The 19,558-nt window shown below is 36.5% G+C and overlaps 1 protein-coding gene across 1 annotated transcript; it reads right to left on the bottom strand.

Moving 5' to 3' along the window:
• Positions 1 to 10,112: 10,112 nt before the first annotated feature.
• LOC139161775 (sperm acrosomal protein FSA-ACR.1-like) lies at positions 10,113 to 18,177 on the bottom strand. Its single transcript, XM_070741361.1, has 4 exons — positions 18,027 to 18,177; positions 15,653 to 15,694; positions 14,680 to 14,787; positions 10,113 to 11,315 (listed from the first exon to the last, which is right to left on the bottom strand). Exons 1-4 carry the CDS (start codon positions 18,088 to 18,090, stop codon positions 11,173 to 11,175), a joined length of 357 nt encoding a protein of 118 aa, XP_070597462.1. The 5' UTR covers positions 18,091 to 18,177; the 3' UTR covers positions 10,113 to 11,172.
• Between the last annotated feature and the right edge of the window lie 1,381 nt (positions 18,178 to 19,558).

Here is a 19,558-nt window from a genome sequence, read left to right as displayed (position 1 = left end):
TTCCCAGCTGGGAAGCAACAACACTAACCGGGTGGGTGGGGGAAGCCCCGGCGGCGCGCGCGCAGATAAGCGGCAGCAGCGAGGCGGCGGGGAAACCCCAATCTTCGGCTCCTCGCTGCTGCGGTGGAAGTAAAAACACCATCTGCGCATGCGCAGATGGTGTTTTTACTTCCGCACCGCTACTTCGCGAAAAATCGATCATCGCGAGGGGTCCTGGAACGGAACCCTCGCGATGATCGAGGGACCACTGTATATGCACATTGTAATGTACAATGAGGCTGAGAAATGAAGAACAAATGTCAGCATATATCTTTATGTCCCCTCCCTTTAGGCCAGTGATGATGCACTTATGGCAAGGGTGCCACAGGTAGCACGTGGAGCCATATCTGCTGGCACCTGAGCATTGCCCTAACACAACTCCAATGCAAATGTATGTGCTGGCCAACTGATTTTTGGCTTGCACAGAGGCTCTGGGATGGCATTTTTGGCTTCCAGAGAGCCTCCAGGGAGATGCGGGAGGGTGTTTTTACCCTCCCCCGACTCCAGGGAAGCATTTGGAACCTGGGGAGGATAACACACAAGCTTTCTGGGCCCACCAGAAGTTTCCAGCCTCCAGAGGGCCTCCAGGCCATTTCCAGCCTCTAGAAGGCCTCCGGGGGTTGGGGAAGCTGTTTTCGCCCTCCCCAGGCATTGAATTATGGGTGTGAGCACTTGCGCATGTGCACCCACATTTTTTTCAGCACCCGAGGAAAAAAAGGTTTGCTATTACTGCTTTAGGCCATCCTTCCTGAATCTGATGCCCTTCGTCAGTGAGATTACAATTTCTAGGATTCATAGTTGTGCATTCTGGAAGTTATTATCCTGATAATCTTTGAGAAGGCTTCCAAATTTCAGAGGCTGCTTTAGGTGCATGGTTGGGCAATAAGTGATCTACCTACAGCTTGAACAAAAAAAGTGCACATCTAGAACAGAGAAAGACTTATATTTGTCTTTGTACTGTAGAATGACAAGACAGAAGATTGTGAAACTGCACCCCTCTGCCAATTTCATTAAATAAGCTTATGTCATGATGAATTTTGCTTCCATGTTGTTCCCTTGGAAGTTTGTCAATGCCCACATCTCCAGTTAATTTACAATCTTTTTTGAGATACATTTTCCTTCATATCATTAAAACAAAATTGGGAGAACAAAGCAAAAACCTAGTAATCACCATTGTAAGAATGCTACAAGAAAAAAAAAGCAATTTTAGCAAATCTAAATATTATCATTGAACATAGCATTGTTTTTGTACCTTTATAAATGATGGTGGTGGTACAGGTTCCTTTACGGTTAACTCTGCAGGTCTTCATATCACATACTTTGAATCTGTCAGGTATGCATTGTGCACATACAAGGGCATCTGCTTTGAAAGAGAAATTTTGAATATTTAATTATATCACATTAGATATAATTGTGTTCAGGTTTAATAGCTTTTAGGACATTGTATGTCCAGAAACTTATTTGCCTGCTAACAGAATGAAACCATTGTTCTGGATATAGCACTGGTTCTAGAGCAGTGGTCCCCAACCTTTTTTCCACCAGGGACCAGTTTCAGTAAGACAATTTTTCTATGGCCCGGTGGGGGCGGAAAGGGGTGTGGTTGGGCACGGGATTAAGCATGGGTGTGTAGCTTATTGTTCCATTGCCTCTCTTTCCTCCCCCCCCTTTTTAATTTTGTGTGGGAACCAAGGTGACAGAGGGAGGAAGGGCAGGAGGGGGTGGTTTCCTGTCTCTTTCCCCTCCCGTTCACTCAGGACCACCGTTTGCCTTGGGCCGAGGCGGTCCACCTGAGGGAGAAAACTTTTGCTTCCTTCCTTCCTTCTGGTAGTTTCAGAGGACACCCACCCGCACCAGCTGGGATTGCAGCAAGGAATCCCAGGGGGGGAGGTGCCTCCACGGACACAGTCGCCTTCCTTTGTGATCGCTGCCTCCTTGGAGCGCCCACCATTGCCAGGTCCGGTAATTTTCTTGCAGCAAGGAATCCTTCCAAAAGAAAATTACCGGAGCTGATGGTGAGGGCTTCATGGTCACACGCACACCCCTGGCTTCGCTCCCGCCCAGGCCCCCAGGAATAGGGTGGGGGAGCCTAGCCAAAAAAAGAGCTGCACAATGCCAAAGCCTTTCCGTCTGAGCTGCAGGCAGAGTGAGGGCTTCGCAAGGAGGAAATAGACCACTTTTGACGAGGGAAGAAAGACAGGAAAGGAAGAAAGCAAGCAAGCAAATGTTTTCTCAACCCGAGGCAAACGGTGGTCCCGAGTGAACGGGAGGGGAAAGAGATAGGAAACAGTTTGGCACTCGCCGGCTCCACAGCAGCTGCTGACTCCGCGGACCGGTGCAACATGCCCCGCGGCCCGGTACTGGTCCACGGCCCGGCGGTTGGGGACCCCTGTTCTAGAGAACTTTCACTCATTGAGTTCTGATCCAATGAAGTCTTGATTCATTGTGCAGACATTATTTTAACTGAAGCTGTCTGGAATTGACCAAGACAGTCTTAAAACAAGGTAAAATATATTTAATAAACAAAATGAAACAAAGGGACCATTTCTGTCGAACTTTAGAAGCAGCAAGGAGGTGCAGGCATGAAGAGGTAGTTTGCACAAAACTTTGAATTTTGCACAGGTCTGCTGGATTCACACAATAAACTGTTAAAAAATAACTGAAATGGGGGGCGGAATCTCAACAGGGTTGCAACTGCATTGGTGAAGAATGTGCTGTAAACATATCTACTGAACTTTCATACATAGCTCAGCTTTTATACAAAAAAATGCATTTATTTTGGTGTTAGACTAGTTGGCAATGGCACAAAGGAGAAGGATGTGGGTGTCTGTATAAAATTAAGTCAGTGAAATGAAATGAAGGATGAATCTCACATATTTTCTGATTTGCTAGGAGGAAAGGCAGCTACAGCTTTCTGTTTCAATTACAAATGGTTATTGGTTAAGGTTATGATCTATAAAGCCCTACATGGCATCGGACCAGAATACCTCTGGGACTGCCTGGTGTTGCACGAATCCCAGGGGCTGATTAGGTCCCACAGAGTGGCCTTCTTCGGGTCCCATCAACAAAACAATATCATCCGGCAGGACCCAGGGGAAAAGCCTTCTCTGTGGCGGCCCCAGCCCTCTGGAATCAACTCCCCCCCAGAGATTAGGACTGCCCCCACCCTCCTCGCCTTTTGTAAACCCTTGAAAACCCACTTATGTTGCCAGGCATGGAAGAATTGCTATATCCTTAACTGTCTTGGTTTATGTATGGTGTGTTTGGGTTGTATGATTGTCTTTTAATAAGGGTTTTTAAAAATATAATATGGGATTTGTATATGCTGCTTTTACTTGTTGTGAGCCGCTTCGAGTCCTTGGAGAGGAATGGCATACAAATATAATAAATTATTATTATTATTATTATTATTATTATTATTATTATTATTAATTACTACTACTACTACTACTACTACTACTACTACTACTACTACTACAAATAGAGGGCCATACTGAAAGTTTTAGTGCAGGTGACCTGGGAGAAAGGGGAGCACAAGTAGGGAGAAAGACTGGTCCTTTATTGTAAGCAGCCTTTTATAATATCAATCTTTTCCTTTAAATAAAACATGAAAAAATATTTATACCCCTAATAAAACTGTGCCACTGGTATTCTGGGGCTTTCAAACAAGTATAGTTTTACATTATCTTTCTAACACTGCTGTTTTTCTCTCTGACAGAAACACAAAAAACCCTTACAACAACAGAATAGCAATTTGCTACAAAATAGGAAGGAACTGTGGTGGGTTTCTAGTAGTTTGCCCCAGTTTGGATGAACCTGTAGCAGTGGCGGCTGGAGGCTCGACCCACCCATCAGGACATTATCACAAACATTCTTGGAATATGCAGGTTCTGCGCATGTGCAGAAGCTTCATACGTGTGCACTCCCATTCTCAAACTGGTAGCAAAGGTAAGTGAAATCCACCACTGAGAAGGAAGAAGAAAAGTGGGTGCATGCAAAGTCCACATTTTTTTTTACATGAAAAGGTATGCACATTTCCAATTTGAAATTCACTATGTATCATGCTTCCCAAATGATAGAATACAATAGAATAGAATAGAATAGAATAGAACAGAATAGAATTTTATTGTCCAATTGTGATTGGACATACAAGGAATTTGTCTTAGTGCAGATGCTCTCAGAAAAAGATACATCTGTCAAGAATCATGTGGTACAACACTTAATGATTGTCATAGGGGTCAAATAAGCAATGAAGAAACAATATTAATAAAAATCTTAGGATACAAGCAACAAGTTACAGTCCTACAGTCCTAAGTGGGAAGAAAAGGATTATAGGAATGATGAGAAAAACTAGTAGAAATAGAAGTGCAGATTTAGTAAAAAGTCTGACAGTGTTGAGGGAATTATTTGTTTAGTAGAGTGAATGCGTTCCGGAAAAAACTGTTCTTGTATCTAGTTGTCCTGGTGTGCAGTGCTCTGTAGTGACGTTTTTGTTTGTGATCTGATCTGCTACATCAAGAGATTAAATAATCTATCGTGGCTAAAAGTGTATATCATTTGAAATAGTATTAGATGGGTTGAAATTTTATTATTTATTTTTTTACGAAAAGCAAATACCAACCAAAAGAAAACCCCATATTAGGCTTACAATTTCCTTTGTATAATAATAATAATAATAATAATAATAATAATAATAATAATAATAATAATAATAATTTATTAGATTTGTATGCCGCCCCTCTCCGAAGACTCTGTATAGATCTGCAAATGTCATTTGATTCTGTCTGAAATAATTATAATAAAAGTATTATAGGCATTGGTTAAATACATTCTGAAATAAAATTCTGAATTGAGGTGAAATGTGCCAGTCTAAAGGATTAAAGACTGAAACTTGTCCTACCTGTGCTTGGCAGAACTTACTACTAAAATTATAGATCATAGAAGGACATCAGAGATAGATGAGAATAGCACCCACATTGCTCTTTCATTTCCTTAGTAACATATAAAGGACTTCTCCGGAAAACTTATCACCAATCTAAACCTGCATCTGAATTGGTTAAAACTTACCAGCACCTGCAAGACAGTAGAGGACTAAGAGGGCGAGGATCAGTATCTGACTTGTGGGAGACATCTTGCATTCTGAAGAATTTTATAACACAGCTGACTTTTTGCTTCCTTAAGAGAGTAACAGTGGCCAGAAATGGATTCCTTTTATTTCTTTAATAATACCCACATACAATCACTCTTGGGAACATCTGGTTCTCATAAAGTGGTTCAGGACTGTGTAAACTACCCACTCATACCTAGGATCATAATCAAGGTTGGAGTGAAACAGTGAATTGGCAGAGAAACAAATTCTTGAAGGCATTCAAATGCAGAGCTTCAAAGGACTTCACAAATCTGAATTATGGATTTTCTAAGCCAAGAAAAGCAGCTGCAGTCAATGCTTGATGTATATGTCAGCACCATGTAATGTTTAAACAATGCTCAGATAGTAATCCATACATTTCTTTAATATTCTCACTATGTACCAAATACATGAACATTCAGCTGATTTTTCCCCTCCTGTTTCTTGTTCTGCACTCTATAATTTGACATCATTCCCCCTTGATCTCTCACATACACAACATAGCAACTGAACATGTAGAATCCTCATTGAAACTATTATTAAGGATTATGAAGATAATCATTATCTGATGAATATTCCTTCTTTTTGTGTATGTATTCATGCCTATATGCATCCCACAGGTCTAGGCTGAAAGGAGTAGAAAGAATAAAGTTGGCTGACATAGCAAGTATTTTTGGGAATCTTGTATAGCAAGTGTCTTTGAGAATATCTGGAGATTCTCAATCTCTAGGTGATAGTTGTCTGAAAGGTTTTTTTCTTCTTCTTCAAAAGGCAATTGGGCTGTTTCTTCCTTGAAGGAGGAAGAAGGAGAAAACATTTCATTTCTCATCCAAGAAACTTCATCAATTCTGATGGTGGGGAGGGATGGAAGGATAGGTACTAATAGCCTTTATTGCCATTGTACATTATAAATACAACAAAATACCGACAATTGAGACTGGATAGTTAGGAGAATGGAAGGATAGGTTTTGATAGGATGATGAAGGGGATGGAAAGATTGTATTTCTTTGCAGTCATCTGGTCATTAACACTCTCTGGCGATTTATCTGTGTGCTCAAGGTCACTTGAATCATGGTGCAATTGGTTGTGAAATCTTGGAACTACGTTGTAAACTGACTTTTATGTTCTATATTTGACTTTTATGTTGTATGTGCGTTTATTTGTTTAGTAAAGCTTGTGAATGTATAGAGTATATCCAATCTCCTGGCATTTCAAAAGAAAAAGAATAAGAAGCCAACAACATTACAAGACTATTGACAGAACAATCAATAGAGAGAAGAATGGGTATAATAGAAGTTGGGGAAAGGCATTGGAAGGAATATGTAATAACAAAAAATGCATTTTGTTCATGGTTTTACACTTTGAATTAATACCCAGATTGTCTTATTGACTCGTGGCTGGATTTCATTTGAAGTTTCTGCCAATGAGTTCCCACAATGTTATAATGTATCATGGAAAGTCATGTAAAATTCAGTGTTGCTTGTCTGGGAATAATATTGACACCTGGCTTGGTGCCTGCCAGTTTCTAGGCTGCATCTGAAATACATGGTAAAAATAAAAATGTGTGAACCCAGCCCTTGCTTTGGAAGTGGGTTTTTCTGCCAGAATGGGAAAAAAACCCATTGAATTATTTATTCTTTATTGGCCAAGTGTGATTGGACACACAAAGAATTTGTCTCTGGTGCATAAGATCTCAATGTACATACAGCAACAAAGTGAGAGGTTATATATCATAGTTCATAGTTATAATAATTAATCATAATGTTTAATACAGCAACATGTGATAAATTTTAGATACCAATAGGAGCAAGCAATAAGAAAGAGGAGAAAAAAACATAGTAAGTAAAATAGTGGTAGATATATGGAGTATCCAGAAGGAGAAAACAATGGCAGAGAGCATCCCAATTCATTAGCATTTGGAGAAAACCATATATTTTGACTAGCCATGCAGAATACACACGTTTGTCTATAGTTTGTACTCTAGGAAGCAAGAGGAACGCTGCACGTGCTCTGTTTGAGATAATATGACTGGCCAGGAAGACAGAGGAGGGCTTAGAGTAGCATTTGCCAACACTCCAAGTGCTGTCTATTGTGTTTCGCATAGGGATCTATTTTGACTTTTATTTCTAATCTGTCTTTTACAGTTATGTTTTTGGTATGTTATGCTATACTTTATTTTTGTGTGAAGACCAATGCAAAGAATGAGTTAAGCAGCTCTGCTTTCTCTGTGTTGCCTGTTACTTCCTTGCTATCTTCTCTCTCTAGTAGACTGACTGTTTCCTTTATTTTTTTTCTTGCTATTTATATGTTAAAAGAAACTTTTTTTATTATCTTTGACTTTTGTTGCAATAATTGTTCATTCTGAGCCTTTGCTTTCCTGACTTCGTCTTTGTAGATTCTGTCTATCTGTCTTGCCATTTCTTGTACTTGTCCTTTTTGTTTTTCAATTTGTCAGAGTGATCTTTGCGCAACCATTCTGTTTCTTCTTGGATTTCTTCTTTTTCTTTATCATTGGCATTGTCCTGGCATGGGCTTTTATGATCATATTTTTCAGAGTTTCAACAAGATTCTTGAGATGTTTTTCCCTTTAGGATTTTCATCCAAGAAATCTTTTCCAACTTCTCCCTGGGTTTATTAAAATCTGCTCTTTTAAAAACTAAGATTCTGGTATCATTATGTTATATTGCTTTTGTTTGCATTATGTTGAATTCTAGTATGACATGGCCACTCTCATCTAAGGTTTTACTTCCCTGCAGTTTCAATTCCCTCTATGACTTCTCTGTTTGTAAGAAATAATTACTAAGTGTAATGTTATGTGTGTATGGCACATTATTATTATTATTATTATTATTATTATTATTATTATTATTATTATTATTATTTATTAGATTTGTATGCCGCCCCTCTCCGAAGACTAATATTCTACTACAGAATTATAATAAATAAATTATAACAGCCTGAACTGGGCATTGAAAAAGAAAATTAAAAATCTGATCCAGAGAAGAATTGCCTCTATTCTTCTGATCTTCAAATTACACTTTCAGCCAACATCCTGAAGCCCCCTGAAACCCTTTCCCCCCCCTTAAAGCTAGACCAAGTAACAGTAAAAGTGAGGTGGGGGAGAAATGAGAAAAAAAATATCTCTTTTCCAAGGAATTTTGAGGGCTATTGCAACTGCAGTTATATCTTCTGAAAGCCAATGGGATCATTTAAATATAAAACTGTCTGCCAATACGTTATCACCAAATTCTATCCCAATATTTTTGACCCAGTGAACAATAAGAACATTTTTAATACAATCAATGAATTAATCAACTAATCAATCAATTAATCGTGAAGGTGAAAAAGTTACCTAACATTTATCTTCCAATTATGCCCCTTAGCTACTATGGTTTTTTATGTATGGTCTATTAGCTTGTGTGATTGTTTTTTATAATAAGGGTTTTAAATTGTTCTTTTAACATTAGATTTGTACATTGTATATTGTTGTTGTGAGCCGCTCCGAATCCTCGGAGGGGGGCAGCATACAAATCTAATAAATTATTATTATTACTATTAATTTTAAAAAACTGGCTGAGATTCTAGCCAGGAGTTTATTTGCTAAAATATATACTCTTGCACTCTCAGCAGTAAGTTGTATGTCAGCAGCATTGAAAAAAGTCCATATTCCAATTAAGAGTGTGGTGTGTGTCTGTAGGGCTCAGATATGCCATGAGTTATTTGCAAAGATTTCTGAGTTTTAACACATTTAAAAGGTTCAGGTTGGGGAAGTTTCCCCTATAAAACAGGGTAACTTTTACAAGTGATTGGCTGAAAGGTTTATGAGCCATGTGCTTCAAATCAAGTCCCAGATCTTTACCATATAATGCAATAGCAGACATATTGTTTAAAACAAAGCACATTTGGTTAATGGTTATATACTTTGGTTATACATTTAAACTTCAGATTTATTATGTTATTATTGTTGTGGAAATTCAACCTGCCATAATACAATCATACATAATATGACCTGATAGTGGGTTTATACAGAATAACACAGTTAGAAGGGACCTTAGAGGTCTTCTGTTGGATTGTTCCCCACTGTCAGGAAATTTCTCACTAGATTTCCCATAGTGACAATTCCTTTTCCTCTGCCTTTCCCCTTATAAATTATGCATGTTTGCAGTCTTCTATAATGTATTTCTGCTTTAAAGTAGAAGATTTCCAATCAGGTACTTTATGGATGATTCTCAAAATTAATAACTCCTGAAGAAAGCAGAATAAGAAAACCTAAAGAAATCCTAAATATGGTAATCCTCCTTGTTTAATTCCATGGGTTCCTTCTGAATCACTCTGGTACCGATAGAAACACTGTTATTATAATAATCTGAACTGATATTTTAAATCAGTGGTCTGAACTAATCCCATTAGTCTGTGTAAAGCAATAATTCATGTAAATGACTTTGTACCACTCAGTTACCTTGTTCTCAGGGAATTCTATACCTAGAATCAGACAGTATGACAGGACATGTCATAGTACTGTTTGAATTAGTTGTATTTTGGGTTTGGAGATGTTAAAAATAAAATGGGAAAGATAAAAGCTCAACCACTTTATGTAAAGCAGATTTTTTTTCCTTCTCTTTGCCATTTAATTAGAGGGTAAATTATAAAAAAAGTTGGAGGATAGTTAACCCAACTTGACTTGTAATGTATTTCTATCTCCCTTCCACACAACACTCATAAAAAAATGTATTTTTGGCAGGATGTCATTTTAAATATTCCTGGCTCTAGAAAAACAGGAGAATATATATGCATAAAGCTATGGTTCAAACTTGAATTTAGTACTACTGTAATTATCTCCATCTTTAAGGAATGTGTCTAATTATACCAGGCTTAGTTATTTAAAAATGTGTAGAAGGTTGAGTTAGGAAATGGAAAGATTTGGAATAATCTTACACCATATACCATATTGTGCTATAACTTTTATTTACTGAACTGTTTTTATTTTTATTTATTTCTAATCCTCCTTTTGATTTTGCAAAGTGCCCAAGGTGGCTTACGAAAGAAAGAACAAAAGAAGAAAAATCACCATAAACAGGTCAATATATTCCCAGCCAAGAAAAATACAGCATTATAATAAATCAGGTCTAATTTGCAACAGTCTATAAATCTGATAGATTAATGGAATATTCAGATGGTGATGAAAACAGGTGGAGCTCTGAAAAAGCTTCCAACAACAGTTTCTCTCCCATGTACCCATCATCCTTGGCTCTTAGGATGCAGAGACCAATACCAATTTTTAGGTGGAGGCAGTTGTTTCAACATGAACCATAATCCATGCCTAAAAATTTGTGCTAAGTTTAGCTATCCCCAATGACCCTTTTAAGTCTTTTATGTTTCTGTGTGCAAGTCGCAATAAAACTAAAATTGTCTTCTTGTCAGCAATGCTGAAATACAGCCTTTTGGGGGAAAATGCCTCTTCAAATATTCCCTTCTGAGAACTCTCCTAGATGTCTTTCTCTTTCTGTTGTGCTCCCAAGCTTTAAAGATGTTGCTTTAATGGTTAACACTTATGCAAAAATGAAAATCATATCCAGAGAGATATATGTTAATGGAATGTCCCCTAAGCATCCCTGGATACTAAGTAGCTTTGGCCACATAAATGTGTTTCTTTTACAATCAAACCTACAAGGACATTGCACTTTTTATCATGTTACATTTAAGATACTCAAGATTCTGAGTAACTGTTCTTGTTTGTGCCCCAAAGGTACTGTTCAAAAGGCAACTGGATTTTATTTATTTATTTATCAAGAACATCTAGTTCCCTTCTGAACAGTATCTTTGGGACAACCATGACCTGGATGATTGAGAATCTCCATAAACCTGTCTTGTTTGTGAAAGTGTCAAACCATAAATTGAACTATAATTTGAAATAGGAAAATAAGGGAAGGAGAAAGGAAGCAGGGAAAAAAAGCAGAAATGCATGCACATTTGTGGCTGGAGGGAGGATCTTCAGACATTTCAGCTGTCTATAAATTTTCGTTGCAGAAGTCTTTATTTTCACAGCACTGATTTTCAAAACGAATGCCTTTTTCTGGGAATTCATCAACACTGCCACATTTTGCCGCTGCCTTGTGCTTGCAGGATAGGACTTTTTGTTGAAGCTCTCCATCTAAAATGAAGGTGCGGAGAAGGAAGGAAGAAAATGAATCATTGTGTTTCATTCTAGTAACAAGCCAAAGAGAGAAAAAGGAAAAGAAAATCTCTTCTATGTGGAAAATAAATTAAAAGTCCAAATTAATATGGATTTCCACATAGTAATCTCTGACAGGTGACACCATCCCACTGCTCTTCACTGAGTTGAAAATAGCAGGTCTGGATTTATTTTATTGTATCTATTAAATTTCTATTCCACTCAACTCACGAATAAGGTGACTTATAAGAGATTTTAGATGACATATCAACAGGAAATTCTTGGATTGTCAATGAAAATTGGAAGTACAAATAAATTTGGAAGAAGACAATGATAAAGTATTTACATATTTATAAAATTATGAAGTTGGAAGGAACTACTAGGATTATTTAATTTAGCTTTGTATTATTTCTAAGAAATTGAATGGGCAATATGAAAGAGAATGTTTCATGGAATTATGAAGTGAAAAATTGGCATTGATACTGAAAAATTGTTCAATGTATAATGTGTGTGAAAAGAAATATATCAAAGTAATGAAAGACATAAAAATAGATTTGAATAGATAAAATACAAATAGATTTTGATAGAAATTTAAAAAAAATATTCTGAATGTAGGTAAAGAAGGCAAAAAGGAATTTTTTCAGTAGAGTGAATGGTGTTAAAAATAAAAAATAAGTGCACTGATGTGCCTATCGTCCCCTGTCCAATTGTCTTCCCTTATCTTAAATATCATACATATTCTCTCCTTATCTATCTATCTATCTATCTATCTATCTATCTATCTATCTATCTATCTATCTATCTCTCTATCTATCTCTCTATATATATCATATATATTCTCTCCTTATCTCTTATATCATATATATCCTCTCCCTCCCATCCACTTCTCTTCTTTTTTACTTTCTATCTTCATATATATTACTTAATGTCTATTCTCTTCCATATGTATTGTATATTGGACAAAGAATAAATAATAATAAAATAATTATTATTATTGGATTGAAACTGAAATATGGGAATGTATGAGAAAATGTTACAAATTTGTGTAAGAATGACAGTGACATTATTTTGCAGTGTGATTGAAGTCAATATTATAAATTTTAATGTCCCAAAATGATGAAAATTGAGTTATCAGTGTATGATAATATTGAAATGTTGCTTAAGGACTAGTTGTTTGACTGATTTAATAGGTATGGGAAGGCTGTCTAACAATTTTTAAAAGTTGTTACTCTTCCTCTATGCATGAGGAAAAGTGCAAAAGTGGTTAACAAGAAGACAGGATCATTAGTATGTTAAGTATCAGATGGTTTTGATATAATTCTAATCAAAGATTATGAGAGGTGAAAATCAGCAATATTTGAGAAGTACAGTCTAACCATAAATTGATCATATACAAGCAAGAGGAATTCTTAAATTAAAGCAAAAAAGTGAGAACTTAATTTTATTGTACCAGCTATTGATTGAGACAAAATATATTATACAGTATATAGAATAGAATAGAATAAAATTTTATTGGCCAAGTGTGATTGGACACACAAGGAATTTGTCTTGGTGCATATGCTCTCAGCGTACATAAAATAAAATATACATTTGTCAAGAATCATGTGGTACAACACTTAATGATTATACAGTGTATTATACAGTATAATAAAGTAAAGACTTTATTTGTACAAATATGAAATAGAGGTGTGGTTGCTGAATCCAACAAGAATAGTGCATAATGAAGTAAACATGCATAAGTCTACGGAGAGGGGAGGTATACAAATCTAATTATTATTATTAATAATAATAATAATAATAATAATAATAATAATAATGAATCTCTGTCTGTCTGTCTGTCTTTCTGCTTCACAATTTAAAAGAAATCCTATCAAGAAGAAGGGGTTTATTGTCTGTCTGTCTGTCTGTTTATCTTTCTTTCTATCTATCTATCTATCTATCTATCTATCTATCTATCTATCTATCTATCTATCTATCATCTATATCTATATCTATCCAGTTTCTGGACCACCCATTTCCCTCATTATCAGAAATTGAAGCATTGACATGTGAGGTTCAGGTGATTGATTGGTTGGTTGGTTGGTTGGATGGATGGTTAGTTGATTACATTTGTACCCTGTTACAAACCGCCAACTCAGTCAATACAATACTGTATATCTTGGGAGTTAACACTGTAATTTATTGTGATTGTTTAAAGTATTTATAGATAGAAGCATAAATAATGGTTGTTGGGGTATATTTTACTTGGAGACATGGATATATGTGTACTTCGCATACAGTGATGCCATATTTTGGTCTGAGAATCCAAACAGTTTGTATCAAATAATTAAGTAAATGCATGATATTAAAGTGATATGGGCATGAAAATTAATTCATCAAAAATCAAGGTAATGGTGTTTGACACGAAAATAAAGTAAGTGATTGCAAGATATGCATAAATGATGAACAAGTAAACAAATTGGTGTTCCCTGGTGGAATGGTTTACTGACCACTGTATGCTCCTGTCTATTTTGTTACATGAAAGTGAATGATAGGTATTTCAAGTTAAACATATGTGCAATGGGAATAAGGTAATAGATTATTGTGTGTGGTAAAATACAAAGAAATAGGATTGAAAATAAACAAATAAGAAATGAATGTAGATTGAATACAAAAGTGACCAGTACAAGGGTAATGCATTGAAGTGGTTGATCATGTAGAGAGAAAAAATGAGGACTAAATTTAAAAAAAAAACAAATGTGTATTGAGAGGAAGGTGAAGACTAAAGAAATCTTGATGAGATGGAGTTTATGAATGTCTGAAAAAGATAAAGAACAAAAGGCAATGCATGAAGTGGTGGATGGAAGTGGTGGAGGCAAGAGAAGTTTGTAAGCATAGAAAAACATGGTCAATCTTCCTGATTGATGTTGTAGCAAACTCATTTTAACCGTATCACCTGTTCATTTGTTTTTTTGTTTTGTTTGCTTATAACTTTGATTTTGTCCGATTCCTATTGGCTTTTTGGTTTCGTTTCTTCACTCTGAACAATGTTGCTCATCCCAAACTATAGTGTGAAAGGAATATACAAAGACACATCCCTACGCTTATATACACATCCATACATCCATAAATTGAAAAGTCAATAGATCAAAAAGTGAATGATGCACGCATCTGTTAACTAAAGCTGCAAATATACTATATCAAAAAATGGGCAACCAAAAAGTCTATGTAGACAATGCTGAAGGGTAAATTAAATGCACAGTGGTAGGTAACCATGTTAATCAATAATGAACAAGTCTGAATTGTATGAATGTCTTATCCCACTTTGTAAATAAAGCTAAAGAAAGGAACTTAGATTTCTTACTGAAATAGATGTTGAGGGCGTGGCAAGTTTGCTTTGAAGACATTGAGCAAGAAATGGAAGGGAAGCAGAGGTCTCCTGGGTGCAGTATCGAACACATTCGGCATAGCACTGTTTAAAAAGGGAATAGTGAAGAAGGCATTAATTATTTGGGTTCCAGTTTTCTATGGCCTTTGCACAACACACTAACCAGAATGGAATGATTTTTGTGTGAATGGCAGTGAATGTCATTATTACTTTTATGCGTTAGATTCAGTATTGCTAGCCGGTACAGGCCACATTGCGTACTGGTAGCGAAAATGGAGCTGTGAACAGCTGCACATTGCCAGTGTGAGCGCATGCGTGGAAGCAAAAAATAGCTGAAATCTCACGCAAGCACATCCTCTCACTGGATTTTACTTCCGGCAGAAACGCAGAAGCAAAATGTTGCCAGGGCGCACGCGCATTCTGTGTGCCGATGGTACTGGTAGTGGCGGTAAGTAGCAGCCCCTTGCCTGATTAGATTCACAGTGTATCTTTGACTTCAAAGAGACTTATAAAATTAATAGGGAATGCTTTGACCCTGGAAATAGAGCTAATGTCCTTCTAATGTCTTGGAGAGGGGCGGCATACAAATCTAATTAATAATAATAATAGTAATAATAATAGTAATAATAATAATAATAATAATAATAATAATACTTTTTTAGTGCTTTTGTAACTTAAAATGGTCACTAAATGAACTGTTGTAAGTCAAAGACTACCTGTAATAATGATTTTTGAGAGTCATCAGCAATCATCTGCTTCCTGTTTAGATCATATGAAAGCATCTCCCAAAGGAATTGTCCCATTTTTGGAATACAACCCTTGATACATCAGATAAAACGGAATGTGGCTCTCAAACCAGCAGAACCTATACATTACTGTAGCAAATTGTAGCTTGTAGTCATATAGATCATTTAGTGTTAAGTAGAAAGAACTGAGTAAGAAAACTTACTTTGAGGTTGGCTGGTTGTAGTGGCCGGTGGGGCTCCAAGTCCTGTTTAAATAAAGGTATTTGAGACTCGTTTCCAAAGGATCATAATTGGAACCAGTTTTTAATTCTAGGTATTATTCAGCGAGCATAGATAACTTAGTTAAGCAGGTGGAATATATTTATGGCAAGGCTTTCCTGTTAATCCATTTCTTAATATGATTCTAATTAATGCTAGTTAATTTCTGTTTAAAGGAAAATAAGGTTATTATTTGTTACAATTTGAACACTAAAGAAACCACAATTTCACATTAACTCGATATGAAACTAAAAATTATTCAAGATTGAACTTCTCAGATATTTGCCCTGGATTCGTAAACAAAATTATCTAAACTGGAAAAGATATATCTGGACATATTTTGCAGGCACTTTTTCTATTACTAATTAATACATTAAGGGATTTATAAGAAACTAACAGTTTAACAGTTCGGTCTTAGATTGAATTTATCTTATAAAACATGCCTGGAGTATTTTTAATAATTATCTATCCCAGTTCTTTGAAAAAGGCTCAATAGGTTGGTAAATATATCAATTCCATTCTAAACATCTGGTTGACTATGCAATGAACCATAAAATTTGTATGCTAACCAACTCAACTATTCTGGCAGCTCACAACAATCAAAGAAATTACAATAAAAGTATATCGTATATGCAATATGCTATGGTGAAGTGAATGTACTTCTGTAGACTGCAGTGGGATACATCACCATACACTTGACTGATGTAGTGGTTGGAAAAGCAACACATATTTCTCATGTTTTTTTCCCATGCTTAAATACAGTGGTACCATTACTTAAGAACGCCTCTACTTAAGAACTTTTCTAGATAACAACCGTATGCTCAAGATTTTTTTGCTTAAGAACCCACGCTCGGGAAAATTTCCCAGGAAATTTAAGAATGGCACAAAGGCCCAGCCAGATTCCTGCCATTCTCCCTTTAATCCCGGCCAACTCAGGCTTTTCTGGGCTGCCAGAGGAGCCTTTCAGTGATGCTTAAGGAGGCTTTAGCAGTACAGAGCAAACAGAGTGTTTTCCTTTCTCTGGGCGCTTAGAGGGGGAATAAACCACTTCGCTGTGGTGACTCCCTCGCGTTGCCTCCCATACACCCGGCGCGAGGTTGCCTCCTGGAGCGTCTGGGCGCAGAAAGGCAAAAGGGGGTGCTCACTTCACCTTCTTCCTTCAGCAGCAACTGTCCTCCTCCTCTTCTTTCTCCTCCTCCTTCCACCCAAATTCTGAGGTTTTATTTCTTTCCTAATGGTTTGCATGCATTATTTGCTTTTACATTGATTCCTATGGGAAAAATTGCTTCTACTTAAGAATGTTTCTACTTAAGAACCTGGTCACGGAACAAATTAAGTACTTAAATAGAGGTACCACTGTATTTAACTAATCTGAACTCCTTTGTCTTTTGGAAAAAAGATTACCTTTGAATATCTCAAGCGATTGTCAAACAACATTCATAAAATCATACAATTGAAAAGATCCATTTAGATGGTTGAACCCAACCGATGTTCAAGCCAGAAATCTAGGTGAAAGCATCCATGCAAATGTCCACCCTGTGCTTGAAGGTATCAGAAATGAACATGAACTCATTGGACTCAGAAGCTGAGTCTGAAAGGCCTGATCTCTCAAGTTGCCAGCCTCGGGAGTAAGCAGAGTTCAGAGGTTCTCAGCACAACATTAACTGAAGCAGCTTCAAGAGGGATCAAGAGATGAAGGGTAGATCCTGGCAGAGCTCCTAGTCCCAGGATGAATTATCAGCTTCAGAGACCTATATGGTCTGCTCAAGATAGCAAAGTGCCAAAGCTTATAACTGAGTCACACCTGCATCTGGCCAATTTCAAAGCACTGGCCAGTAGCCAATCCGCATTTGCGTTTCTGAGTCCTTGCTTCCTACAGTGCTCCATGATCTTGGATCTTGGATCCAGAGTGGCTGACTAACTTGTTTGATGCATGACTCTTGGACTGTATTCCAATCATGTTTGCTGTTCTGAACCTGTGCTCTGTTTAACTTGGACCAAACTCTAAGCCATTTGGCTCTCAGATAAGAACTTGCTCTCTTGTATCTTGTCCAGGGCATGCTTACACCTTCACATATGACTCTCTGTCCCTTTGCATTGGATTGCATTGCTACTTACCACTAAACCAATTGCAATTTGAACTAGCACAAATACGTTCAATCTGAAGCAGAACAATATCCAGTAGATGAAATCAGTAATCTTAATGTGTAATTGGTTCTGCTCATCAGATGATCTTATTGCTAGGATTGTTCTGCACATGACATTCTTGTTTTGATTCCTCTCTCTCCTTTTCCGAGAAAGAGAAGAAAAAAACCTTACCTCCAGGTATGAAGTAGAGGAAGACACAGGTTGCAAAGAGTAAGATCTGATATATGGAAGGCATCTTGAAACTAGAAGATTTCAATACTTTACCCAGAATGCTAAATCAGAAAGGAATAAATTCAGATTGTTCTTTACTTTTTAGATGACTAACAAGTGGACAGGTGGCTTGTTTTTATCCCTTTGATGACGTGCACACATTGGCACCAACCGGAACATCTTGTCCTCGGGGCATTCCACACTTCTGTTATATCTTAATCATTATCCTGTGGGTGAGAAGGTCATAGAGGCAGTTGTGCGCTAAGATCATATTTGATATTCAAACCCACAAGACCACAACAACAATTGTAACTAAAATATGGAATGGTATGAGAACTTATTAGAAGGGATGCAGGAAGTTAATTTAATTTAATTTCTATGCCACCCAATTCTATATGACTCAGGGCAGCTTACAACAATAAATAATAAAGTTAACTCCAGGAATAATATTTCTCTGTTGTACCTAATATAATCCCATATTTCAAATGAAAGAAGGCAGCCTTCTGCATTTAGACATGCTTTAAATTTAATCTGGAGGCTTCAGCATACAAAATAGATCTTCTCCCATCAAATACATATCTGGGTAAACTCAAATTAGATTTCATTAATACATTGGACAATGACCTGGAAGCAGGTCAAAACCTGTTAGTTAATTAATTAATTAATTAATTAATTAATTAGTTAATTAGTATCAAACTCATCTTCTTTGATTTATACCTTTTATCCATTTGGTTCATGTTTCTAATTGGATTTGTTTGGGTTCAAATATTTATTTCTGTTTTTAGTTTTAAAAGGCACATACATGTAGCAAAACAATAATATGTGGCTATTAAATATATTAATATAAGAGGGTTACATATTAATTATCCATTGTATTCTCTAAATATATGCCAGATTTATTTGTAGGCTGTTTGTTATGTTCTGTAATACAATAAGCAGGATATGTACCTATTGAGTGAGACAGAAATCAAACATTTAGAAATCTCATATCAACAATTTTTCATTCTCAACAAATGTTTTGGAGTATATGGTAACATTTGGGCTCCTAGACATTCTGGACAATATTATTTTTAGCCCTTATATAATTACCATGTAGTGAACAGACCAACCATATGTTTATTCTTTTTTAAAGATTATGATTTAGAACATGTTTCTATATCCAAGTACAGCAAGAACATATGGTATTCTTTTTATTGCTTAAAAATGGGAGAGAAATGCTTAGGCCATGATAACATTTGGGGAAATGTTAAGAAGACAATGAGTCTTCAGTCCCAAATAATCACATCCTCAATTAATTTTCTTGCCATATCCCTATTTGGGTGTCATGGAATCTCATTCATATTAACCAGCTTGATTAAAAGGCCAATGAGGAAATAGAGTGACTCCAGAATTGAGTTGTCATCTGGAATCAGACATTAAAGCCATATGGACTGTGATAAATTATTATGGTGTCCCAGTTTGTATTGTAAACATCTGTATCACAGATATAGATA

The sequence above is a fragment of the Erythrolamprus reginae genome, chromosome 1, assembly GCF_031021105.1.
Source record: "Erythrolamprus reginae isolate rEryReg1 chromosome 1, rEryReg1.hap1, whole genome shotgun sequence".
Lineage (NCBI taxonomy): Eukaryota > Metazoa > Chordata > Lepidosauria > Squamata > Dipsadidae > Erythrolamprus > Erythrolamprus reginae.
Note: the sequence above shows the minus strand (reverse complement) of the source record. Positions and strands in the feature narration are given on the sequence as shown.

Coding starts and splice junctions, on each gene's coding strand:
- LOC139161775 (XM_070741361.1), bottom strand. CDS start 18,090: ATGCCTTCCATATATCAGATCTTACTCTTTGCAACCTGTGTCTTCCTC. Junction 15,695..18,026: donor CCTCTACTTCATACCTGGAG/GTAAGGTTTTTT, acceptor TTATTTAAACAG/GACTTGGAGCCCCACCGGCC. Junction 14,788..15,652: donor TACAACCAGCCAACCTCAAA/GTAAGTTTTCTT, acceptor CTTTTTAAACAG/TGCTATGCCGAATGTGTTCG.